The sequence below is a fragment of the Microcebus murinus genome, chromosome 8 (genome assembly GCF_040939455.1).
Source record: "Microcebus murinus isolate Inina chromosome 8, M.murinus_Inina_mat1.0, whole genome shotgun sequence".
Lineage (NCBI taxonomy): Eukaryota > Metazoa > Chordata > Mammalia > Primates > Cheirogaleidae > Microcebus > Microcebus murinus.
In genome coordinates, this window is record NC_134111.1 from 96,903,373 (window position 1) to 96,924,882 (window position 21,510).

The 21,510-nt window shown below is 38.3% G+C and overlaps 1 protein-coding gene across 6 annotated transcripts in view; it reads right to left on the reverse strand.

Annotated features, from left to right (window-relative positions):
* The window catches only part of SPHKAP (SPHK1 interactor, AKAP domain containing), a 156,918-nt gene extending 136,232 nt beyond the window's left edge, over positions 1 to 20,686 (reverse strand). For 2 of the 6 annotated variants that reach the window (XR_012920628.1, XM_020288167.2), the window contains exon 1: positions 19,958 to 20,686. Coding sequence is in view for 4 of the 6 variants with exons in the window: in XM_020288167.2 (XP_020143756.2) it covers positions 19,958 to 19,985 (28 nt within the window). In the remaining 2 variants the exon portion in view is untranslated. Of the gene's footprint in view, positions 1 to 8,900; positions 9,019 to 19,957 lie in introns of all 6 variants that reach the window. The other 4 variants (XM_076006002.1, XM_012749459.3, XM_012749456.3 and 1 more) reach the window with 4 other exon arrangements.
* Positions 20,687 to 21,510: the final 824 nt, after the last annotated feature.

A 21,510-nucleotide genomic window follows, 5' to 3' on the forward strand; every position in this document is an offset into this window, starting at 1 on the left:
TGCCTTGCATCATTCCCTTCTTTCCATCTTTACTATCCCTGAAAGGACTCAGTCCCTCCTCATGCACCATAGATGAAACCAAAACCAAGACTGAGGGATGAAGTAATTTAGCCTTGGGCAGGAGGGATGGAGTCAGGATTCCAGTCTAGGATGTTGAACCACCCGCTCCAGTCTGACCTCTCCACTCCTCTCCTACCCTGCCTCTCCTAACTCCGACACAGTCCAGGTTCCTAAACATGGTATGAAAGCATAAGGAAGACTTTATTCAAGGCTATTGCAATGGAGAAGAGAGACCAGGATGAAGTCTGAACTCAACTCTGCTTAAATAAAAGGAAGGGAGCTTTTAAGAGCAAGAGTGAGGGTTGGGGTGGAGATCATAGACCATCTGTGCTTGTTGACTGGCCTTACCCAAAGGAAAAGTAAACTTTCTCATATCTCCATGACAGGAAGTAGTTTTACAGCTTGAAGCAAGGCACCCACAGAAGTTAGGCTCCCCTCTTCCCAAAGAAAGTGGGAGGTAGGGGTGCTATCTCCTTTGATGTTTATATTTAAAGAAGATGGCTTCAGGTCCTTAAAAAAGACATTCTTGGATTATAAAGCTGGCAAGAGGCCTCTAAAAGGATTTATGTCACACAGGGTTAGAGAAATAATTTACAATTACAAATTTTCTAAAGAACTTGCTCTAAGAAAAGGGGCGTCTGGACCCAGAGTCAAGAAGAAGCACATCTAAAGGCTGGTCGAGCTGATGGACGTGGTAAGGCTGTCTTGGTCTATGGATGGCAGGGGCTTCCACCATCACGCCCTTTCCTTCCTCTCCATCCTCATTTCTGACCACAGAAGCTCTATGCTATCATCACTAAGTCTGTGGGACTAATTTTGTTATAAGGGTGTCTTTAGAATTTTCCTCCCAACTAACCTGTTGTTTGTTGGCTGCTTCTAGGAATAGGGTCTGGTGCTGGGAGGCTGGAGCCCTGAGCTTCTTGTTCACCAGGAAAGGGAGTCGAGGGAGCCTGACATTCCCTACCCTCAACTGCCAAACAAGGTCTTTGGCATAAAGACCTTTGTTGCACTCCAAAAACAATATGAATGCAGGTATGGAAGCAGAGAGGAAGAAATGCTTATACGCTGTTGGTAGGACTGCAAATTAGTACAACCTCCATGGAAAACAGTATGCATGTTACTCAAAGAACTAAAAGTGGACCTACTATTTGATCCAGCAATCCTACTATTGGGTATCTACCCCAAGGAAAGAAGTCATTTTATCAAAAAGACATCTGCACTGGAATCTTTATTGCAACACAATTCACAATTGCAAAGATGCGGAATCAACCCAAATGCCCATCAATTCACGGGTGGATTAAGAAAATGTGGCATATGCATACCATGGAGTACTACTCAACCATAAAAAAGAAATGAAGTAATGCCTTTAGCAGCAACCTGGATGAAACCAGAAACCATTATCTTAAGTGAAGTATCTCAAGAATGGAAAAACAAAGACAGCATGTACTCTCTACTAATTTGGAACTAATTTATGGGCACACATGGGCACAGAAAGAAGTAAAAATTATTGAATATCAAGATGGGGAGGGGTAAAAACCTAACTAACGGGTACAATGAACACTGTTTAGGTGATGGGCACACTTATGGCCCTGTCTAAGGCATTATAAATACTAACCATATAGAAAAACATTTGTACTCCCTTAATATTTTGAAATAATTTTAGAAAACCTTTCATCACTTTGAAGAAGGCAGAAATGAGCCAAAATACACAAAGGAGAGGAGGGAAGTTCAGCCTACTTTGATGTTTTGATTGAATTTGAGAGCTGACGCTGTCAGTAGAATTTGTGGGCTTAGAAGCAGGGGAGGTGGAATATTGTATTAATCATGTCCATCTTCCCCATGATTATAAAATCCAAATGTTCTCTAGCTAGAGCTATGTGAACCTTCTAAATGAAATATTTTAATCTATTTATTTGGTAAGGGGTAAACTTTTATATACCAATCCAAGGTACTTTGATGGGAGACAATGAATGCTTTTTAAATGTACTCTTTCAACATATTATAAACCTCTGCATATTTGTGAGGGAATAAACATTTACTTTCAGCGCTCTGGACTCAATGCCCCTTTCCTTATACTGACTTTCCCGGCCTTCCAAATAAGATATTAGCATCTATGTTCTCTGTGCTCAAGGGTAAACTTGGCCCAAAGATTATCAGGTAAAGTTTATGTTTCATTTATTTGTCTAACAATTATTTGTCAGAGCTGACATTGTGTCAAATGCTATACGAGACACTGCAGATACAAGGGTTGCCAAACTTAGATGAATCCTGCTTTCAACAAGCTCACAGAAGGTAGAAAAGGTGTGAATGAAGCAAATAATCATATAAACAAGTACAAATGTATAACTGCAATGATACCTAGAGGGGATTTGACTTAGTAAAGGGAGTCCGTGGAAAGCTTCACTGGGAATCTGTCTTCTAAAGGTGAAGGGACTTGGTGTGTAGAAGTGACTAAAGGTAGGTCAACCTCACTGATGCTTAGACAGTGAGGAAACATACAAGTCAAGAAAAGTTTGGATGGGAAGACAGGAGTCAACCATCATGAGACCTTTGAGGCATTCTGAGTAGATATTATTCTTGGTCCAATCTAGAAACAATGGTATTTCTTTAGAATGTTAGTGGCTGAATTTTCATCTGCTATATGAATATCAGTCATCAGTGAGCAAAAAAAAAAAAAAAAGGTGTACAAGATATTTACTCAGAAGTACAAATCCACATGACACCTAACCCACTTTTACCAAGTGCCCTTGATTGAAATGTTTGATTGTTTCTTCCATCTTGGATGCCAAGCTTTTATGTCCTTCTATTTAGTATGTGGTAATCAGTTGAAATGCCATGGTTATAGGATTGCCAGGACTAGATACATAAATGTTTCCAGGTTTTCTATTTATTGTGTTCCACTAAATCAGTGCATGGTTCAAATTCATATTCCTTCAGAAGTACAATTCTTTAACAAAGAAGATGGCTCAGAGGAAGAAGTCAATAGAAGCTAGAAGGTGTTTATAAATGATTGGGACTTTGCTTTGTTTTTGATAGATGTTGGTTGTAACTTAGCCATGTTCTTCCTCTAAGAAATAGCCCTAGAGCCACATAGAGTCAGAAGTCAGGCTTCTTCGGGGCTGGGCTGTGCTGCTTCTGTGCACTTTACTGCCAAACAAATGAGATTAGAGAAACAAGTAGATCCCCAGAATCATTAACTCTTTACATGCTTGCTGCCTTTCTAGAGCTGCATTAGAGAGTTGAATGAGTGAAATTGGAGGATTCAGGTAAAACTTAGCTATTAATTCTGGTATAGAATTTTGTGGAATATTGTCTTTTGATATTTTGTGGAAAGTTCTCTTTTAGATTTAATTTATACTCATTGAGCAAATCGATTAGATCCTTCCTCTTGATTATTTATGTGTAAGTTTTATTTTAGTTTAAGCTTGAACAAGACCACTAGTTTAGCCATTTTTACTAAATTATATTCATGCACCCATACGAAAGTTGGCAATGTATAGTGGGAAGAGGTCAGTGAAATTAGTTACTGACTATTAATCCTGACAACAGGGGTTGTGTAGCACATGTATGTAATATATTGCTGTATTAACATGATGTTGAGAGGCACCAGGGGATAGATAGGAGGGGCGTCTCCATGGTGGGCATGGGAGCACAGCCCTTCTTAAAGCCAATGCTGTGAGGAAGTAGAAAAACTTCAGAAGGAATGGATTGCTATAACCACGGAAGTTGAATCAAAAAGCACTGGGACTCTGGATAAGACAAAGATCTTGCTGTCCCATTTTTAAAGTGAGCAGGAAACAGCTGCATGTCAGTGAACACCTGGATATCAGCAGCAATGTTGGGGACAACAATTTTGATTGAATTCCATCAGCTTTTGTGCTTTCCATGCAAGATGCAGCCTAAAGTACTAAGTGACCCACTCCTGTCCTCCTCCCCCCATTTATATATATTCTCTCTCATTCTCACCTTCTCTCTTTCTCTCTGTCTGTCTCAATTTACCCCTCTCCGTCCTTTCCTCCCTAATGTTGAAGAGGAGCTTCTGCACAGATAACTGTACCTATTTATACAGAAGGTCAACCTGGGTGTTTGCAGGTGTGTGCAGTATTGCCGCTTTCCTTGCTATGTGTAGTTGAAATGTAGTAATATCTCAACAAATGTCATGAAGAACCTTCTGGGTTGCCTTCTTATCTGGATGACATATGATTTACCTATTGGGTGACTACTTCTGGACGTCCTTATAACTCAATAAAATACTTCTTATAAGGTTGTCTTAATGACAGCTGCCACTTTTGAATGCCCTTTTCTTATGATCTTGTGATCTCAGCTCTCTATTCCCCCCCCCAATGCCCTCCAGCATTGAAATATTGACATTATAACCAATAGGCAACAATGACAGCTCCTGTTTATGGAGCATTTACAATGTGCCAGGCACTGGGCTATGACCTTTATATGCATTATTTCAGTTAGGGTTTCCAGCCTCCTCTAGCTTGCAAAACAGCAGTGACATCATATTGTTTTTAGGATGAAGACCTAGTGGTCCCCAAGGCTTAACATATTCTGATCCCCTAACTTTTATTTGTCCCTCTCTCTGTCTTGCTTCCTTTACTCCAGGCACACACTGGAGTTGTCTAAACACTCCCTTGCTCTCCTGCTTCAGGGCTTCTCCAACTGCTGTTCTGGCTGCCAGAGGCACTCCCTCATAAGCCTTCTTTACCTTTCTTGCTTAAGTATTGTTAACTTTTATATGTTCTTAAAGACCATGTTCTTTCTTTTGGAGCACACATGTCATTATTTGACTAATGTCTTTCTCTCCCACTGGTACCAAAGTTCCATGACAATGGTCTGTGTTCATTATTGCATATCCAGCTGGTATTATCTGACATACCATAAACGACCAACATGAGTAGTGAATAAATAAATGAATGAATAAATTCTGTTTTCCCAAGGCTTATGCCTGTCTTATATTCAACCTCTGCTGTCTATGAAGAAATCTGATTTTGTGGCAGCATTTTCCCTCTCACTTCAGAGGCATGTAGAATTATAGTGAGGGATTAGACAAGTGTCCATCTCACCAGGGTCCTGGTCATTACAGACATTGCCAGGAAACCCACCACATAGCTTTAATCCAATTAATCCATGTGCTTCCCTTTAGAACTTGAATAACATTGTGGTTTTATGGAAAGGGAAGAGAAGGGGATTGACATTTATAGAGGGTCTGCTATCTTCCTGGAACACTGGTGCTTTTCATATATTCAATTCAAATTACTATCTGTAAATGAAAAATAGAATAATAACTGTAAGGTATTTTGGAAAGATAAAAACCTCAGTAATCGTAACTACAGTAGAAAATTTCTCTGAGGATTGAGTTTTTGAAATATTCAATTTCACCCTGCATTGCTTAGTGAGATAATTCACTCATGGACAGATAATGTTTGTAAAAGTGGAAAAGATTTTCAGCAATGCCATTCCCTGCAGAAAATCTGGTAAACTTAAAGTCACTGATAATTGTCCTCCAAAATATCAGATGTTCTTGCTATTCATAAGCAAGTCCCTGCAGATACAAGATTGTATAAGGAAGTAAAAGTCCTATTAATTAATAGACTGACCATTTAACCATCAGTCTCCATTAACTTCCTTCACATTAACTTTGAGTGACTATTTCTGTCCACTACATAAGCACCTTTTGTAGTTGTTGATGGTTTAAAAGGCTATGACATTTATTTTTATTTTATTTTTTCAAGATTCTTAATTTATTTTTAAAAGACAATACAAAATACTTTTAATTAAGTAAAATTCTAATAAGTTCAAATGACACACTTTGCAAAGATGAAGGATTTCAGAAAGGAGGAAAGAGTGATGTTAGAGAACTCTTTAATCACATGTCAAACTACCACCAAAAGAAAGTCTGGCAGAGGGAGACCTGTTAATCTCAGAAGAAGGAGAAATCCATTAGGACTATGTTGAGACAAATGCTTCACACAAGATAGATTTGAGAACTAACAAAGTAAAGGGAGTGCTGGCAAAATTGATGAGATTATTGAATATATTTACAGAACAGACACAGTTTATGATCTTGTGACACAAAGAGCCATGTTAACGTACAATTTTGAAGGGAAAATTATGATCTTCCCACCTAATCAACACCTAATTCATTATCTGGTCATTACTTAACTCACATTAATTTTTAAAATATTGACATAATGAGCTATTTTTTCATTATATTATTTTGAAAGGTAAATTCCCAAAGATATTAATTTTGTTCACCATTTAATATTGCACTTACACTTCATTGTAGTGAATTTACTTCACATCTCTTTGTTCGGGTTCCATTTGCCCTCATATGATCGAGACCATATTCAAGTCAATAGCCTTCATTCTTTCCTTTCAAATAAGTAAGTAAGCCCTCCTCCCTATGTTTTGCCCACTTCCAATAATCCATGCCAGTCTCATATAATCTTCATGCATATAACTTGAATTAGACCTTCACCTTTTCTGCTTTCTTATCATATGGAAAATATCTTTGACACAATAGAAATGCTGAGGAAACTGCTATCATTAATATTTTGTGCATGCTTCTTCTCTTGCATGAAGAATGACTATGCTCTACAAGGGCTGAGTGCTATTATGGCTGTGATAACAGCTTCTCTAGATAGCATATTCTCCAGATACTGACTCTCTCTCCCTTGCACACCTTTTTTATAGTGATTCATGTGATGAAACTGCAGCTCATTTTCTACATTACCTGATTCCCATGAAATCACCACATTGTTTTCACCTTTGCAAGAGAGGACGACTAAAAGAATGTCAGGTCAGTTCACTGACCTGTTGATAATTACCCAAGTGAAGTGAATGTATCTTTTGAATTGCTATTTTGAAGCACTCTTGATTGTCAAAAATTAAAGTAAAAATTAGAAATCTTCAGATTATATTGAATGCATGAGTCAGTGATGAATGTATTACATGAGGTCAAGATTTCATTTAGAGAAAAGTTACTTCAATTGGTGTTTTATTTTTATCTGAATTTTATTTTTGGTTTTAATTACCCAAAAAAAGTCTTTAATTTATTTGTGTGAGTAAATTAAATAGAAGAACTGGCTACTCAAATTGAAAATGAATGGGTAAGTTTATTCATAGACAGCCTATCAAAGTGATTTACTGCATTCTTTTTATATTCTTAGTTCAAAATAATTGATTTGTAAAAGAGAAAGCAATTAAATGTGTTGTTTAACTTGTATTAATACTGAAATATAAAATGATCAATTGTCCTTGTATGTTTAGAAGCAATACTAAATATTTTAAAATTCTTATCATTTTATTTAATGTATTTTAGTTTCTAAGAAAAGTACACTAAAATGTAAAATGTACAAATTAAAAAATATAGTTTTAGGCATTAATACCCCTGATATAAATTGATATCTGCTATATATATATATATATATATATATATATACACATATATACATATATTTAAAATGCATGCGTAACAAATTTAAATGTATGTGTGTCATATTAATGAGTAATTGAGAAGTATATCCCATAAAATGTTATCACTCTATTTTATTATTGATTTTAAAACAGTTGATCTTACTTTTAATGCAGCAATCATTTTAAAGAACAACTTAAAACTTTTGAAATACAGTCCATTATCAGAGTCTAATTAAATATGAATAGAACATTTATTTTGAAAGAGTCCCAATTTGCCACAGATCAATTCCTCTAATGCATAGGAAAATTACTTTTTCCCATTGCTTATAAAGAAAATGATTGATTGATCAGGAAATTGATTTAATGATGGATATAGGCATACCTTGTTTTATTGTGCTTCACTTTATTGCACTTTACAAATGCTGCATTTTTTACAAATCGAAGATTCGTGACATCCCTGCATTGAATAAGTAAGTCTGTTGGCACCACTTTTCCAACAATGTGCTTACTTTGTGTCTCTGTGTCACATTTTGGTAATGCTATCAACATTTCAAACATTTTCATTATTATAACTGTTATAGTGATCTTTGCTGTTACTATTGCAGTGGTTTTGGGGTTTCACGAACTGTGACCATCTAAGATGACAAACTTAATAGATAACTGTTATGTATGTTCTGCCAGCTCCACCAGCCAGCTGTTTCCTGTCTCTCTCCCTCTCCTCAGGCCTCCTTTATCCCTGACACACAACAGTGTTGAAATTAGGCCAGTTAATAATCCTACAATGTCTTCTAAGTGTTCAAGTGGAAGGAAGAGTCACACATTTCACGCTTGAATCCAAAGCTAGAAAGCTGACTACGTTTAGTAAGGAAGGAATGTGGAAAGGTGAGGTAGGCTGAAAGATAGTCCTCTTGTGTTAAATGTTAGCCAAGTTTGAATGCAAAAGAAAAGATCCTGAAGGAAATTAAAATTGCTACTCCAGTGAGCTCATGATTGATAAGAAAATGAAACAGCTTTATTGTTGAAATGAAGAAAGTTCTAGTGGTCTGGAGAGAAGATCAAACCAGCCACAAAATTCCTTTAGGCCAAAGCCTAATCCAGAGCAAGGCCCCAAGTCTTCAATTCTAAGATGTTTAAGAGAGCTGAGGAAGCTACAGAAGAAAAGTTGGAAGCTAGCAGAGGTTGGCTCATGAAGTTGAAGGAAAGAAGCCATCTCCATAACATAAAACTGCAAGGTAAAGCAGCAAGTCCTAGTTGGGTGCAATGGCTCACACCTGTAATCCTAGCACTTTGGGAGGCCAAGGTGGGAGTAGGAAGATAACTTGAGGCCAGGAGTTCGAGAGCAGTCTAAGCATAAGTGAAACCCCCATCTCTACAAGAAAAATAGAAAAAAATTAGCCTGGCACGGTGGTGCATACCTGTAGTCCCAGCTACTTGAGAGGCTGAGCCAGGAAAATCACTTGAGCCCAGGAGTTTGAGGTTGCAGTGAGCTATGATGATGCCACTACACTGTAGTTCCAGCAACAGAGCAAGACTCTGTCCAAAAAAAAAAAAAAAATGCTTATGTAGAAGCTACAAGTTATCCAGAAGATCTAGCTAAGATCATCAATGTAGGTGGCTAGCTACAATAAACAACATATTTTCAGTGTAGAGAAAACAGCCTTCTATTGGAAGAAGATGCCATCTAGAACTTTTGTAGCTACAGAGGAGCAGCCAACACCTGACTTCAAAGCTTAAAGGACAGGCTGACTCTTGTTAGATGCTAATTCAGCTTCTAACTTTCCGTTGAAGCCAGTGTTCATTTACCATTCCAAAAATTTTAGGACCATAAGAATTATGCTAAATCTACTCTGCTTATATTCTATAAATAGAATAACAAAGCCTGTCTGACAGTGCATCTGTTTACAGCGTGGTTTACTGACTATTTTAAACCCACCGACTGCTCAGGAAAAAAGATTCCTTTCAAAACATGACTGCTGGTGATAATGCACCTGGTCACCCAAGAGCTCTGATGAGGATGCACAAAGAGATGAATGTTGTTTTCATGCCTGCTAACACAACATCCATTCTGCAGGCTATGGATCAAAAAGTAATTTAAACTTTCAAGTTTTATAATTTCAGAAATTCATTTTGTAAGGCTATAGCTGCCATAGATTGTGACTTTCTGATGGATATAGACAAAGTAAATGAAAATCCTTCTGAAAAGTGTTCACTATTCTAGATGCCATGAAGAATTGTAATTCATAGGAGGTGGTCAAAATATCAACATTAAAAGAGTTTGGAAGAAGTTGATTCCAACCCTTTTGGATGACTCTGAGGGGTTCCAGACTTCAGTGAAGGAAGTAACTGTAGGTGTAGTAGAAATAGCAAGGGAACTAGAATTAGGAGTGGAGCCCGAAGATGTAACAATTGCTACAGTCTCATGATCAAACTTTAATGAATGAGGAATTGCTCCTTATGAATGAGCAAAGGAAGTTTCTCGATGTGGGGTTTATTCCTGTGGAAGACGCTTTGAACATTGTTGAAATGACAACAAAGAATTTAGAATATTGCATATACTTGGTTGATAAAGCAGCAACAGAGTTTGAGAAGATTGACTTCAATTTTGAAAGTTCTACTGTGAGAAAAATGCTATCAAACAGCATTATATGCTATAGAAAATTCTTTCATGAAAATAAGTCAATTGATGCAGCAAATAGTTTTGTTTTCTTATTTTCAGAAATTGGTCAAACTTCAGCAACTGCTACCCTGATCACTCAGTAGCCATCAACATTGAGGCAAGACTCTCCACCAGCAAAAATAAATATTTTGACTCGTGGAGGGTTCAGATAACCATTAATGTTTTTCAGCAATACAGTATTTTTAATTTAGGTATGTATGTTGTTATTTTAGATAGGTTGTTGCATACTTAATAGACTACAAGATAGTGTACACAAACTTTCATATGCACTGGGAAACAAACAAAAAATCATGTGCTTTGTTTTATTGCAGTGATCTGGAACCAAACCCACAATATCTTCAAGGTATATTGGCGTTCTATCTTGTTCCACTAAGAATCTGTGATAGCTAATGGAAAAGATATGTACAATAAAGTGGCACAACATAAGTTAAAACTCAGGGATAAGGAAATAGAATTTATAATAAGAGGTCAATATAGTTAAAAACAACACAGATATTCCAGTCATAAACTCCTACACTGTCGTTATAATTGAACTTTGAATTTGTTTCTGGAAATTCTGGCAGCTGAGGTGAAATGAGAACATGAGCAGTTTTATAGACATTATTTTTCTGAAGGAAAAATAAAGAGGGTATTTAGACATGGATTATAGACATGTTCTGCTGTATCAGAAAATTTCAGATGCTTCCAACTGTGTTTTGGAGATTATTGTCATTATTATTATTTTAAACAAACTCAATGCAGCATTAAGTATAATCAGGAGTTCAGGGTTTTGTTTTTGGCTCTATCTCTAAATATTTGTGGGATTTGAGAGATTCATATAGCATTCCTTGCCTTTGTGTTCTTCATCTCTAAAGGAAAGGTTAAGGACCTGCACTGAAGTCCTTTCTAGTTCTAATAGCCCGTGTCCAGTGGGTTTTCATTTCCCCAGCACAGAAAGAACAGCACTTGGTATTTCAAAAGGCATTTTTATCAGTGAATCTCTTCGTGGAAACAAATTGTTTTAAGAGGTTAGGGTCACCTGTAAATTATGTCAAATACTACTGAGAATCACTGCAATATGTGATTCTCATATGCACATATGCAATGAGAAAATGCAAATGTGAGTGGACAACAGGATGAGTGCGATTCCCAGTTCATACTCTGTGTCCCTGGGAGGAGAGACCTATGTGCTATTTATTGGCACCTACGTGGTATTTATTGTTATGATCCAGAGCTGGTCTGTAGGACATGCTTTCTGACTGCTTGCACAACTGGTCAGAGTGAATCTCATTCTTCCCTTCTTCCAACTTCATCTCCATATCACTACATCCAGAAATGTATTTTCAGGTAGTGATGAGGGTCTTTTGAAGTCCATAGCAAAAGGAGAGTTTTGTGAGACCCCCTGGAAACCTTCACAAGCCAGGCAACAGCCTATCTTACCGCCTACCATTTCAATCCTGAAGACAGCTGGGCCAGGCAGAATGGGCTAGCTAGGTTTATTGTAGCATCAGACAACCCCCAAATCCCAGGAGATCAAAACAACAAAGGTTTATTTCTTGCTCCATGCTACATGTCAATCATGGATTGGCTTGGGGCTCTGTTCCACTTTGTCCTCATTATAAAACCCAGCAACTATCTGAAACTTGTTGTTTACCATGGCAGAAAATAAGCATGAAGCAAGTCATGCACGAGCTCTTTAACACATCCACTTGGAAAAAACACGTGTTTCTTCTGTGCTCTTTGCATTGGCCAAACCAAAATCCATGGCTATGTTTTTTGTATCAAGAAGAGCAAGTACAATTCCACCCTATGCTCAGGAGCACAAGTGGAAATATTGATGAATAGCATTAAGGACCACTCAATAAACATGTGCCAAAGAGTTAATTCTGTAGGGTCTCCAGGTCCAACCTGATCTAACTTTATGTTCTCGAATCATCTTTGACGATTGGGTGGCTGTTTCAGCTTAGCTACTAATGACTAGCATATTGCAGAAGAACAAACTGTCTTATCACTCTTCCATCTTATTTAATAAAGAAAGAAACATGGAAGGATGGTGAGAAATAAGAAAGAAATCACTGCTATTAGAATTTCAAGCATCATTTGAGAGCCAGCTTGATCAATTTTTGGTTCAATTAATGCCTGCAGTAGACAGATTAATGACACCCTTCCCAAAGATGTCCAGGTCCTAATTCCCATAACCTGTGAATATATTACATTATATGGCAAAGCAGAATCAAAGTCAAGGTGGAAATAAGGTTCTTATCAGATATCCTTAATATAGGGAGATAATGCTGGATTATCTAGGTGGTCTAATATAATTGTGAAGGTTTTAAAAGTGGAAGATGGCAACACAAGAGGAGGTCAGATGTCAGACTGATGTGTTGCAAGAAGAACTCAACCCTTCACTGCTAGCTTGGAAGGTGGAGGAAGGCCATCTCCAAGTTAGGGATGTAAGCAGCTTCTGGAAGCCAGAAAAGGCAAAGAAACAGTTTCTGCTGTAAAACCTCCAGAAAGGAATGCGGCCCTGCCAACACCTTGATTTTACCCCAGTAAGATTTGTGTCAGACTCCTGCATGCAGAACTGTGAGATAATACATTTATTGTTTTAAGCCACTAATTTTGCGGCAATTTGTTAAAGCCTCAATAGAAAAGTCATACATACTATGCCTTTATGTTTTTAAAACTAACTTGCAACTTTTAAAATCATGGATATTCTAAGAAGTTTGGGCAACCATTTAATTAATTTGGCTACGTAATATGCATTTTAAATGAAAGGAATAAAAAGCACATTGGTCTACATCATGGTTTGCATTTTTTTAAGAGAGAAACTCTCTCAAACAACTAAGCAGAAATGTGGGTTAGTACACAGGTAGGTGTTTCAGTGTCTGGACTCTAAGCTGTATTAGGAACAGGCACAAACTCTTCAATTCATGTGCTAAAACCCCTGCCTGGGCTGTTACTCTCTCTGTTTCTATTGCTTTCCTGTAGCTGTGTCAGAATCTCTTATAGCATCCACCTGTGTTCCCATCTGCTTTTGATTCAGAAACCATATTTTGAGGAAGACTGAATCAAAAAGCATTGAGGAAAAAAATGGCACATCAAGATTATATACTAAGCTAATCAAGGGCAGGGACCACTTCTTGCTCAATATTACATATGCTTCCATGACTTTCCTGGAATAGGGGATCAGAAATGTCTGAAATAAATGAAGCCATGAGGAGGTCTTGGAGGCCTCTGGACTGGGTGTGCGCAGGCATTACGAAACACAGGAACATCAGTGAAGCCAAACAATACTAGACTTAGAGTTAGAAATCCTAGGTTTCAAGTTCTGGCTCTGTTATGCACTGGTTGAATCAGCTTGGACAAGTCATTTAAATTCTCTTAGCCTTGGCTTCTCATCTTAAAATGAGAATAAAGATAATACCACTGACTTTCAGTTTCTACTTAGGGCTATTCTATTATCCTTCACAAGATGTCTGGCTTTCAACAAAAAAAAATATTACAGGCTATATAAAAAAATTAAAGAAAAATATAAAGCACTTCCAAGAAATAGAGCTATCAACAGAACCAGACATAGGGATAGTACAGGTGTTGGAAATTTTCTGGCAAGAAATTAAAAATAATGATTATTATTTTGGTAGCTCTGATGGAAAAGGTAGATAGCATGTAAACTCAGACAGATAATTACAGCAAAGACATGAAAACATAAGATAAAATCAAATGGGAATGCTAGAAATGCCACACATGGCAACCAGATAAAGAATGCCTTTGACAAATTCATCAATGAAATCAACTCTGCAACTCACCATCAAATTGGTATTAACTGATCAACAATTATGTGCACATATAGCAGTAACATTCATAGAGTGTTGGGCAGGTGGGAGAGGGTGGAGGGAATGGGTATATCACACCTAATGAGCGTGGTGTGCACCATCTGGGGGATGGACACACTTGAAGCTCTGACTCAGGTTGGGCAAAGGTAATATATGTAACCTAAACATTTGTATCCCCATAATATGCTGAAATAAAAATAATAATAATTTTAAAAAAACACTGCTGAGGAAAGAACCAATGAAATTGAAAATAGGTCAATACAAATTATCCACCTGAAACAAAAAAAGAAAATAAAACAAAAACAAAGCCAGAAAAGAGCACCCATGAACTGTATTCTTATATATGTGTAATTTGAATTCTAGAAGGAAAATAATAAAATAGAACAGAATTGGATACATTTTTTAAGAATTAATAACAGACACCAAATCACAGATCCCAGAAACTCAGAGAACACTAGGTAGTTTAAATACGATACCTCTATACCCCCCCCCCCACACACATACACACACTCCTTGGCATAGCACATTCAAACTGCTCAAAATAAGAGACAAAGAGAAAATCTTGAAGGCAGGCAGGGATAAAAGGCACATGGCATAGAGAAGAACAAAGGTAAGAATGAAAATAGCTTCTTGGCAGAAACCATAAAACAAAAAACAAAGGAATAACATCTTTAAAACAAAAAAAGGAAAAAAAACCCTATGAACCCCCAAATCTGTACTCATTAAAAATATGTTTCAAAAAGTAAATGAGAACTAGAATTTCTTAGACAAGCAAAACTGAGAATTTATTGCCAGAAGATCTACCTTACAGGAAATGTTAAAGAAAGTTCTTTGATCAGAAGGGATGTAATAACAGGCAGAAACTTGAATTTACACAAATGAAGTGTCAGATCTAAAGTAAATAAAAGTAAAACAAAATTCATTTTATCTAATTTCTAATTGTTCTGAAAATATTTGATAATTTAAAGCAAACATAGAAATATATAGTGTGTTGATGGCATTTGTAAAAATAAAATATAGATGACATTAGCACAAAGGACCAGAGTAGAGAATTAGGAATGTATACTTATTAAAACCTTACACTGAATATGAAGTGGTATGTTATAATTTGAAGGTAGACACTGGTTAATAAAGCATATATATTCTAAACCCTAGGACAACTGCACACTTTTTAACAAAACATAAGTAATAAAAAAATAGAAGAGCTAAAGCAGAATCATAAAAATTCTCAAATAACCCAAAGGAAGGAAGGAAAGAGGAAAAAAGAATAAAAAACAGATGACATAAGTATAAAATAGCTAGTTAATTGATAGATTTTAATCTAGCCCTATCTAGGATTATAATAAATGTGAATGGTCTAAACACATCAATTAAAAGAAAGAGATTGTCAGATGGCATAAAAAGGTAAGATACAATATGCTGTCTACAAGAAATAACTTTAAATATAAAGACATAGATTAAAAACAAAAGGATGGAAAAAATTAAACTAAAAGAAAGCCAGAGTAGCTATGCTAATATCAGATAAAGTAGACTTTATTCTGAGTTATATGAGCTATTCACCAGAATAGCTTTTTAAAAAAAAATCTGTCATTAAACTACCACATTTAGAGAAGTTTGTTCAGTATGATAGGCTGCAATAGCCAAAGGTTCCCTGTTCCTTTCATTTTATGCATGCTATTTCAATCCTCACGTCTTTTTCAAGTGTTTGAAACGTTGTTGTTCATATTTCCCTATGACAAATCACTGTGCTACCTTCTTTACAAGAGTAATCTTCTGTTGCTCTCTACCTATGGGGGAACATTAAAAACAAACCAACCCATTCTCCAAGGCAGGCTTTCTTTTGGATGGGTGGGTATTGTTTCAGTTCTTTTAAATGCTTGATTTCACCTCTCTCTTTTAAGAGAGTGAGATGTTCATTCATATCATGTCCAATTGAGAGTCACTGCTACAATAAAGGTCATATATTATAGAAGTTTAAAAATAAGAGGGACCTAGAATATCAGTGAATCCAGCTTATATATACATCAGTATATCCAGGAGGGCACAGAAGAGCAACAGGTCAAGCCACTTGCCCAGGCAGTCACAACCATTAATTTCAGAACAGGACTAATCACCAAGTCTCCAGATACCAAATACATCACTTTTTTCTCTTCCCGCCTTACAATTCTTTGTAGCTATAACTCTTGACAACACAGAGAAAAACTCCATTCAAATGAGTAGTACTAGCCAAACTGACAGGAAACCTACATTCAGTATACTTTATTTTTTTAAAAGTTCATCTTTTATGAGTTTTGATTGTGTCATTCAAAGTGTCTTATAAAAACTCAATTATTGAAATCAAATCCAGTAAGCAAAACACAAATAATAAAACAATCCAGTATACAAATATGAAAGTAAGAGAGAGCCTCTTTCTTAAACTTCAAGCTTAGATATGTTCAAGGTGACAAGTAATTTCTGTTTGCAAAAAAGGTATTTTCAGCACTTGCTGGCTTTTAAGACAATCTTCTTGCTTTTAGGTTGCCCCCATATGTTCTAATGCTACCGGTGTTCTTACAAAGTATTTGCCAAAATTTCTTCTTCTCCCCATCTGAAATAAATTATGGATTTTCAGTCAATACAAGAGAGAAAACTGGAAGAAATTTGTGCAAGACTTAGCTCCATAACATATTATTTGTGTGGATTTTCTGATTCAATTGTTTGCTTTATTTAATTTTATTTTACTTCAGAATTTTCAGATAGGAAACGGAGATAATATTTGCCATAATTGGCTCACAGGGATGTGATGATGAAATAATTTAATATATGGGAATATTGTTTGATGAAACATAAACCTAACTGTACACATACTAATTACTGATATAAGTGAAGCTGACTTTTCTTCTGCAAGGGAAAAATTCGTGTATTGTATTATAATACAATGTAGTACAGAATACACCGGATGAGAGACCTGTGATTCTTTTTTACTGTTTTAATACCTAGTTGTGTGAACTTAGCAAATATTTTTTTTTTTTTGTAAAATAGTAGACTAGAGAAACTTTAAGATTTAAAATTTTGATATCTAAGAAAAAAATTTTCCTTTAAGAAAATTTTTCCTGAACTGGACTACTAGCCAGAAAAAACTTCTATTCTGGGTCTATAATGCAACTAAACGTCAGGACGTGTAATCCCTGCATAGCTCAGTTTCCTTGTTGAAGATATCTTCCAGCTTTGATGACCTTAAGAAATCTCTACTGTAATTCACATAATTTATTGCACATTTAAAATTAAAATATTCATAGTAAAAATGAACTGAAGATTTCACAGAGTAAAACTATTAAAGTATAATAACTCCAAGTACCATAAGTGTTTTCTTTTTAAAAGCCTATATTTTAAAGTTTCTAAAGCATATAAGTCAAATTAAATTTTGAGATCAATCTTCACAGAATATTTCTTGATTGAAATTTCAGGCATTTATGTCTTTGTTTAACTGAAAATTTTAAGAAAATGGAAAAGCCAACATAAAAATATATTCTACAATTAACTCAATGTATTACTAAATCATTTTGTTTTCTCTGTCCAATTGTAAAATAGAATATCTTAAATTGCTTTAAAATTCTTAAAAGAAATGATGATTTATAATCAACACTTAATTTTGTTAGATACTAAAAACATTTCAGATTTGAGAAACACAAATCTTGACAGATAACAATATATTTCCTGATCATTGCTATTTTCTTGAAAAAGCTTGTATAGAATATCCAATCACCAATCCTTTAAAATTCAGTTTTGTGGACAAGTGGCAAGACTAATACATAATTTGTATATATCATTTTAAAATTCTAGTTTACTTTGTGCATTTCAATACCTATGGCTATCAATTAAATCTTATAGAAAATAAATTACATTTCTTATATTCAATGAAATAGAGGATTGAGTCAACTCATATAATAGGGTTAATTTATATGAACAAGAATGCTAATAAAATATCTGAAATTACTGCACTTTTGTGGAAGTAAGTCCACATTTATGGAAATGTAACCTCTCCATGAATAAACAATCATAAAAGGTTTCATTTGCTGCAGATGACATTAAATCTATATTTACATTTTAATAGGCTACTACAAGATACAGAGCAATATCATTTTAAAAGGTCATTTTATAGTACTGCAATAGAAATAATTTTAAGAAATTGCCACAATGTGTTTCTAATATTTTAGAAAATGTTCTAGTGCTGGAATGGGAATATGATCATGATTCAGGCACCAATGTGTTGGTCTGTATAGCTGGATTGAAGCATGCAATCAGTCATCAAAAGTGTCTCTACTGGACTGTTAGGACCCCTTAGTTCCCCATTTCAATTCTAAGGACCATTTGCCTTAGGCAGTAGAATAGATGGGTGGAGAAAGTGCATCTACAATTTACCTGACTTTCAAAACACCTTTCACTTTTACCTAAAAAGCACTGGCTTTCTTTTTCTTTTTTGTTTTCTTTTTTAAGTCTTTAAAAATCTTCCTGTAGTTCTTATTGTCCTCTTCATGCATTAGGGCATATTGGAAAGACTTAGTGGTGGTCCTTTGACCTTGTTTGGGCTATAGGGTTCCAGACTTTTCACTTAAGAGGTGCTTCAGGGGACGCAGAAATCACGGGCGGTCTTTTCAGAGCCCAGTGCTAGCCCGCATGGTGAAAGGGCGCTTAAGGAGGAAATGCCTGCGGAGCTGAGAACGTTATTCGCGGAATACAAATACTTCAGGGCTCTAGATGGCAGGCTTCAATGCCTTTGAAAAGCAGTCTCTATCCTCCTTCTCCTCCACCCCACACCCCTGGCCTCCACTCCCACCCCCATCTCTGCTCCTTGGCGACATAGTATCAGCTACCTGTGCGCCCTGGCCCCTGCATGCTGGGTTTTGCTGTTCTCCAAGAACCCGAGCTTCAGGGGTTTATTCCACTGTCTGATACTCTGGCCTGGAAGCCACCTGGATGCTTGCTTGGGTAAAAGAGGAAGTAAGGGGTGACCAGACGATCAACACTAAGCCCTTGCCAAGGAGAGCCGGGGCTGTGCTGCAGCCAAGAGACACCCTCGCCCTGCAACGGCATCCTCTGCTCTCCGTGCGAACGCTCCTGCCGGGATCACAAAGAGCGCAAAAGCCACCACAGCCCCAATTTAGCTCTGAGGTTTATGAGGGATGAAATATAAACACCTCCGGTTCTTAAATTTGCAGAGGACTGAGTCCGAAGGAGCGCAGAACAGGGGCAAAAAGAGAGGAGACAAGAAGAGACACAAACCCTGGAAAACACATTACTTGCTCTCACCTGGCAGCGCCTAAGGTGGCGTCCCTAATCTACACTGCGTGGGGACCCAGGGCTGGGTGGCAGGGTCGGATATGGTACAGGAGGATCTTTCAGACTGCCACCTGGGGGGTGGGGGTGAGGGCTGCTAAGGAGGGTGGGACTGGAGGAAACGAAGGTCTTTTCTGCCTGGGATCTCGGTTTGGGCGCAATCTAGGTGTGGGTCTGGGCTTAGGGGCAATCTCCCCCTCCCCTTCCCTCTATTTCCACCCCAGCAACCCCGACATTCGCCTGGGTCAAGATGGACAGGAAGTTGGGGTACTTTTGCCCTAGTCCCGATCTCTCCTGGTTTGGACCTTTGTACAAGGCGCGAAACCTTTCCAGGCTGTGCCCACGGAAAGGCCGGCTCCCGGATCCCTCCAGGGAAGAGCAGACCCCAGCCCCGGGTCCCCGAAGGCTGGCCCCAGGCTGACCCGCACCCCGGTGTCGCTGTGGCACTCAGGCCCCACCCAGCCTCGCACCCGGTGGAGCAATTGACAGGCATCGGGCGCGCCCCAGAGATGCTGGACAGGGCTTACTTGCAAGTGCCGAGACCTCAGTCTCCTCCCGGGGAGCCCCGCTCCAAAGCAAGCGCCCCGGGGCAAGTTCCCGAGCTACTGGCGATGCAGAATGGAGTTTGAGGAACACCGTGTTGGGCACGGGGGAAAGCGGGTCTTACCTCGGCACCGAGAGCAGGGAGTTGCCATCCATTGTTGATTGGCGCGTAGAGAAGAAAGGCGGCAAGTGCAGGCTGAGGAGGGGAAGTCTGCCGTGCCGGGATCGGCTCCCCGAGCGCCAGACCGACGCGCGTGGGGACAGGGGCGCGCAGGCTGGGGCGGCGGCGGCGCCCGCGGAGACTCGCTCCTCCCCGGCGGGGAAGCGCCGCGCGCTGCAGCCGCCGATGTCCCCTCCCTGCGTCTGCTCGGATCTTGCAAGAGCGCTCGGCCAACGCTCCTGCCCTTCTGCCCCGCTCCCGCCTCCTCCAGGGCGGCCCCAGTCTCTGTCGCCAGTAGCGCCTTCCGAGCTTTCGCCCAGGCTCCTGGAGCCCAGGAGCAAGAAGTGACTCGGAAAAAATTTCTCTTTCCCCGCCCGCCGTCCGGTCTCCTCCCCTCCTTTTCTTTCAGGCGAACAGCAGGTCTGAGCCCTGAAGTTGTTCACCCACTTTCCCCGATTTATGCTCTCGGTCCTCGCAGTGCCCACGTTCCCCACTGGTCGCGCACCACCGCTCCTTTGGCCGCCTGTCTCGGTTGCCTTTATCTTTGTGTCCTGCCATGTATCGGTTGGTCACTCACAATGCTCCCTCTGACCTCCCACGTGTTGCCCCTCTACTTGGACTTTAGTGGTTTAGATTCTCACATCTCTTCCTCTAATCATTTTGCTTAATTGTGACCCAGTCTTCTCTCTCTGGGTTAAAACGTGTGTGCAGGTAGAAATCTCAAAGCCTATGACAGCGGCCAGCCACCTGAGGCCAGCACTCAGCACCCGGGAGGAAGAGCTGCCACAGAAGCCCCCAGTTGCCTGCCCGCTATCTCCTTGAGCAAACATAATGGCAGCTGTTTTAAGAAGACAGACATTGATAGTAGCAAATGTCTGTTAAGAAGAGGGCATAGTTGATTCCGCTCTTTTTTTTTTTAATTGTAAAACAAATTAAAATAGAAAACTCTGGGAAATGGAGCAAATGTACTTTTACCTATTGCTCCTAGGGAGAGTGGAGAGTGCGCACCGTCTCGGGGATGGACATGCTCGAAGCCCTGACTCGGGTGGGGAAAGGCAATATATGTAACCTAAACATTTGTACCCCCACAATATGCTAAAATAAAAATAAGTAAATATTAAAAATTGAAAAAAAAAAAAAGAAAGATGGTGCTAAACTCTCATATCAGTTTTTGCCTTCCTCATGCACTACCACTTGTTTACTGTTTTTTATACAATTTCTGTATGGGCCTAGTAAATTAGTAGATTGAGTTCCATAAGCAGGATCCAAAAATCTCTCAACTCATAGGAAGTTCTTGCTTAAAAACATTCCCATCAGCCCTTCCTATATTCTTTGTACAAATTGTGTAGATGATAGAAATGAGCAATTAAGGCTTAAAACAAAGGCAGGGGTCACAAAAAATTATGACTCACAGTCAATGAAATGGCGAGTGGAAGCTCAGTCTTTACTAATGAGCGTCCACTTTTATTCCTTTCAATTTTTTCTCTCTATTTATTAACAGGAGATAAGGTTGTATC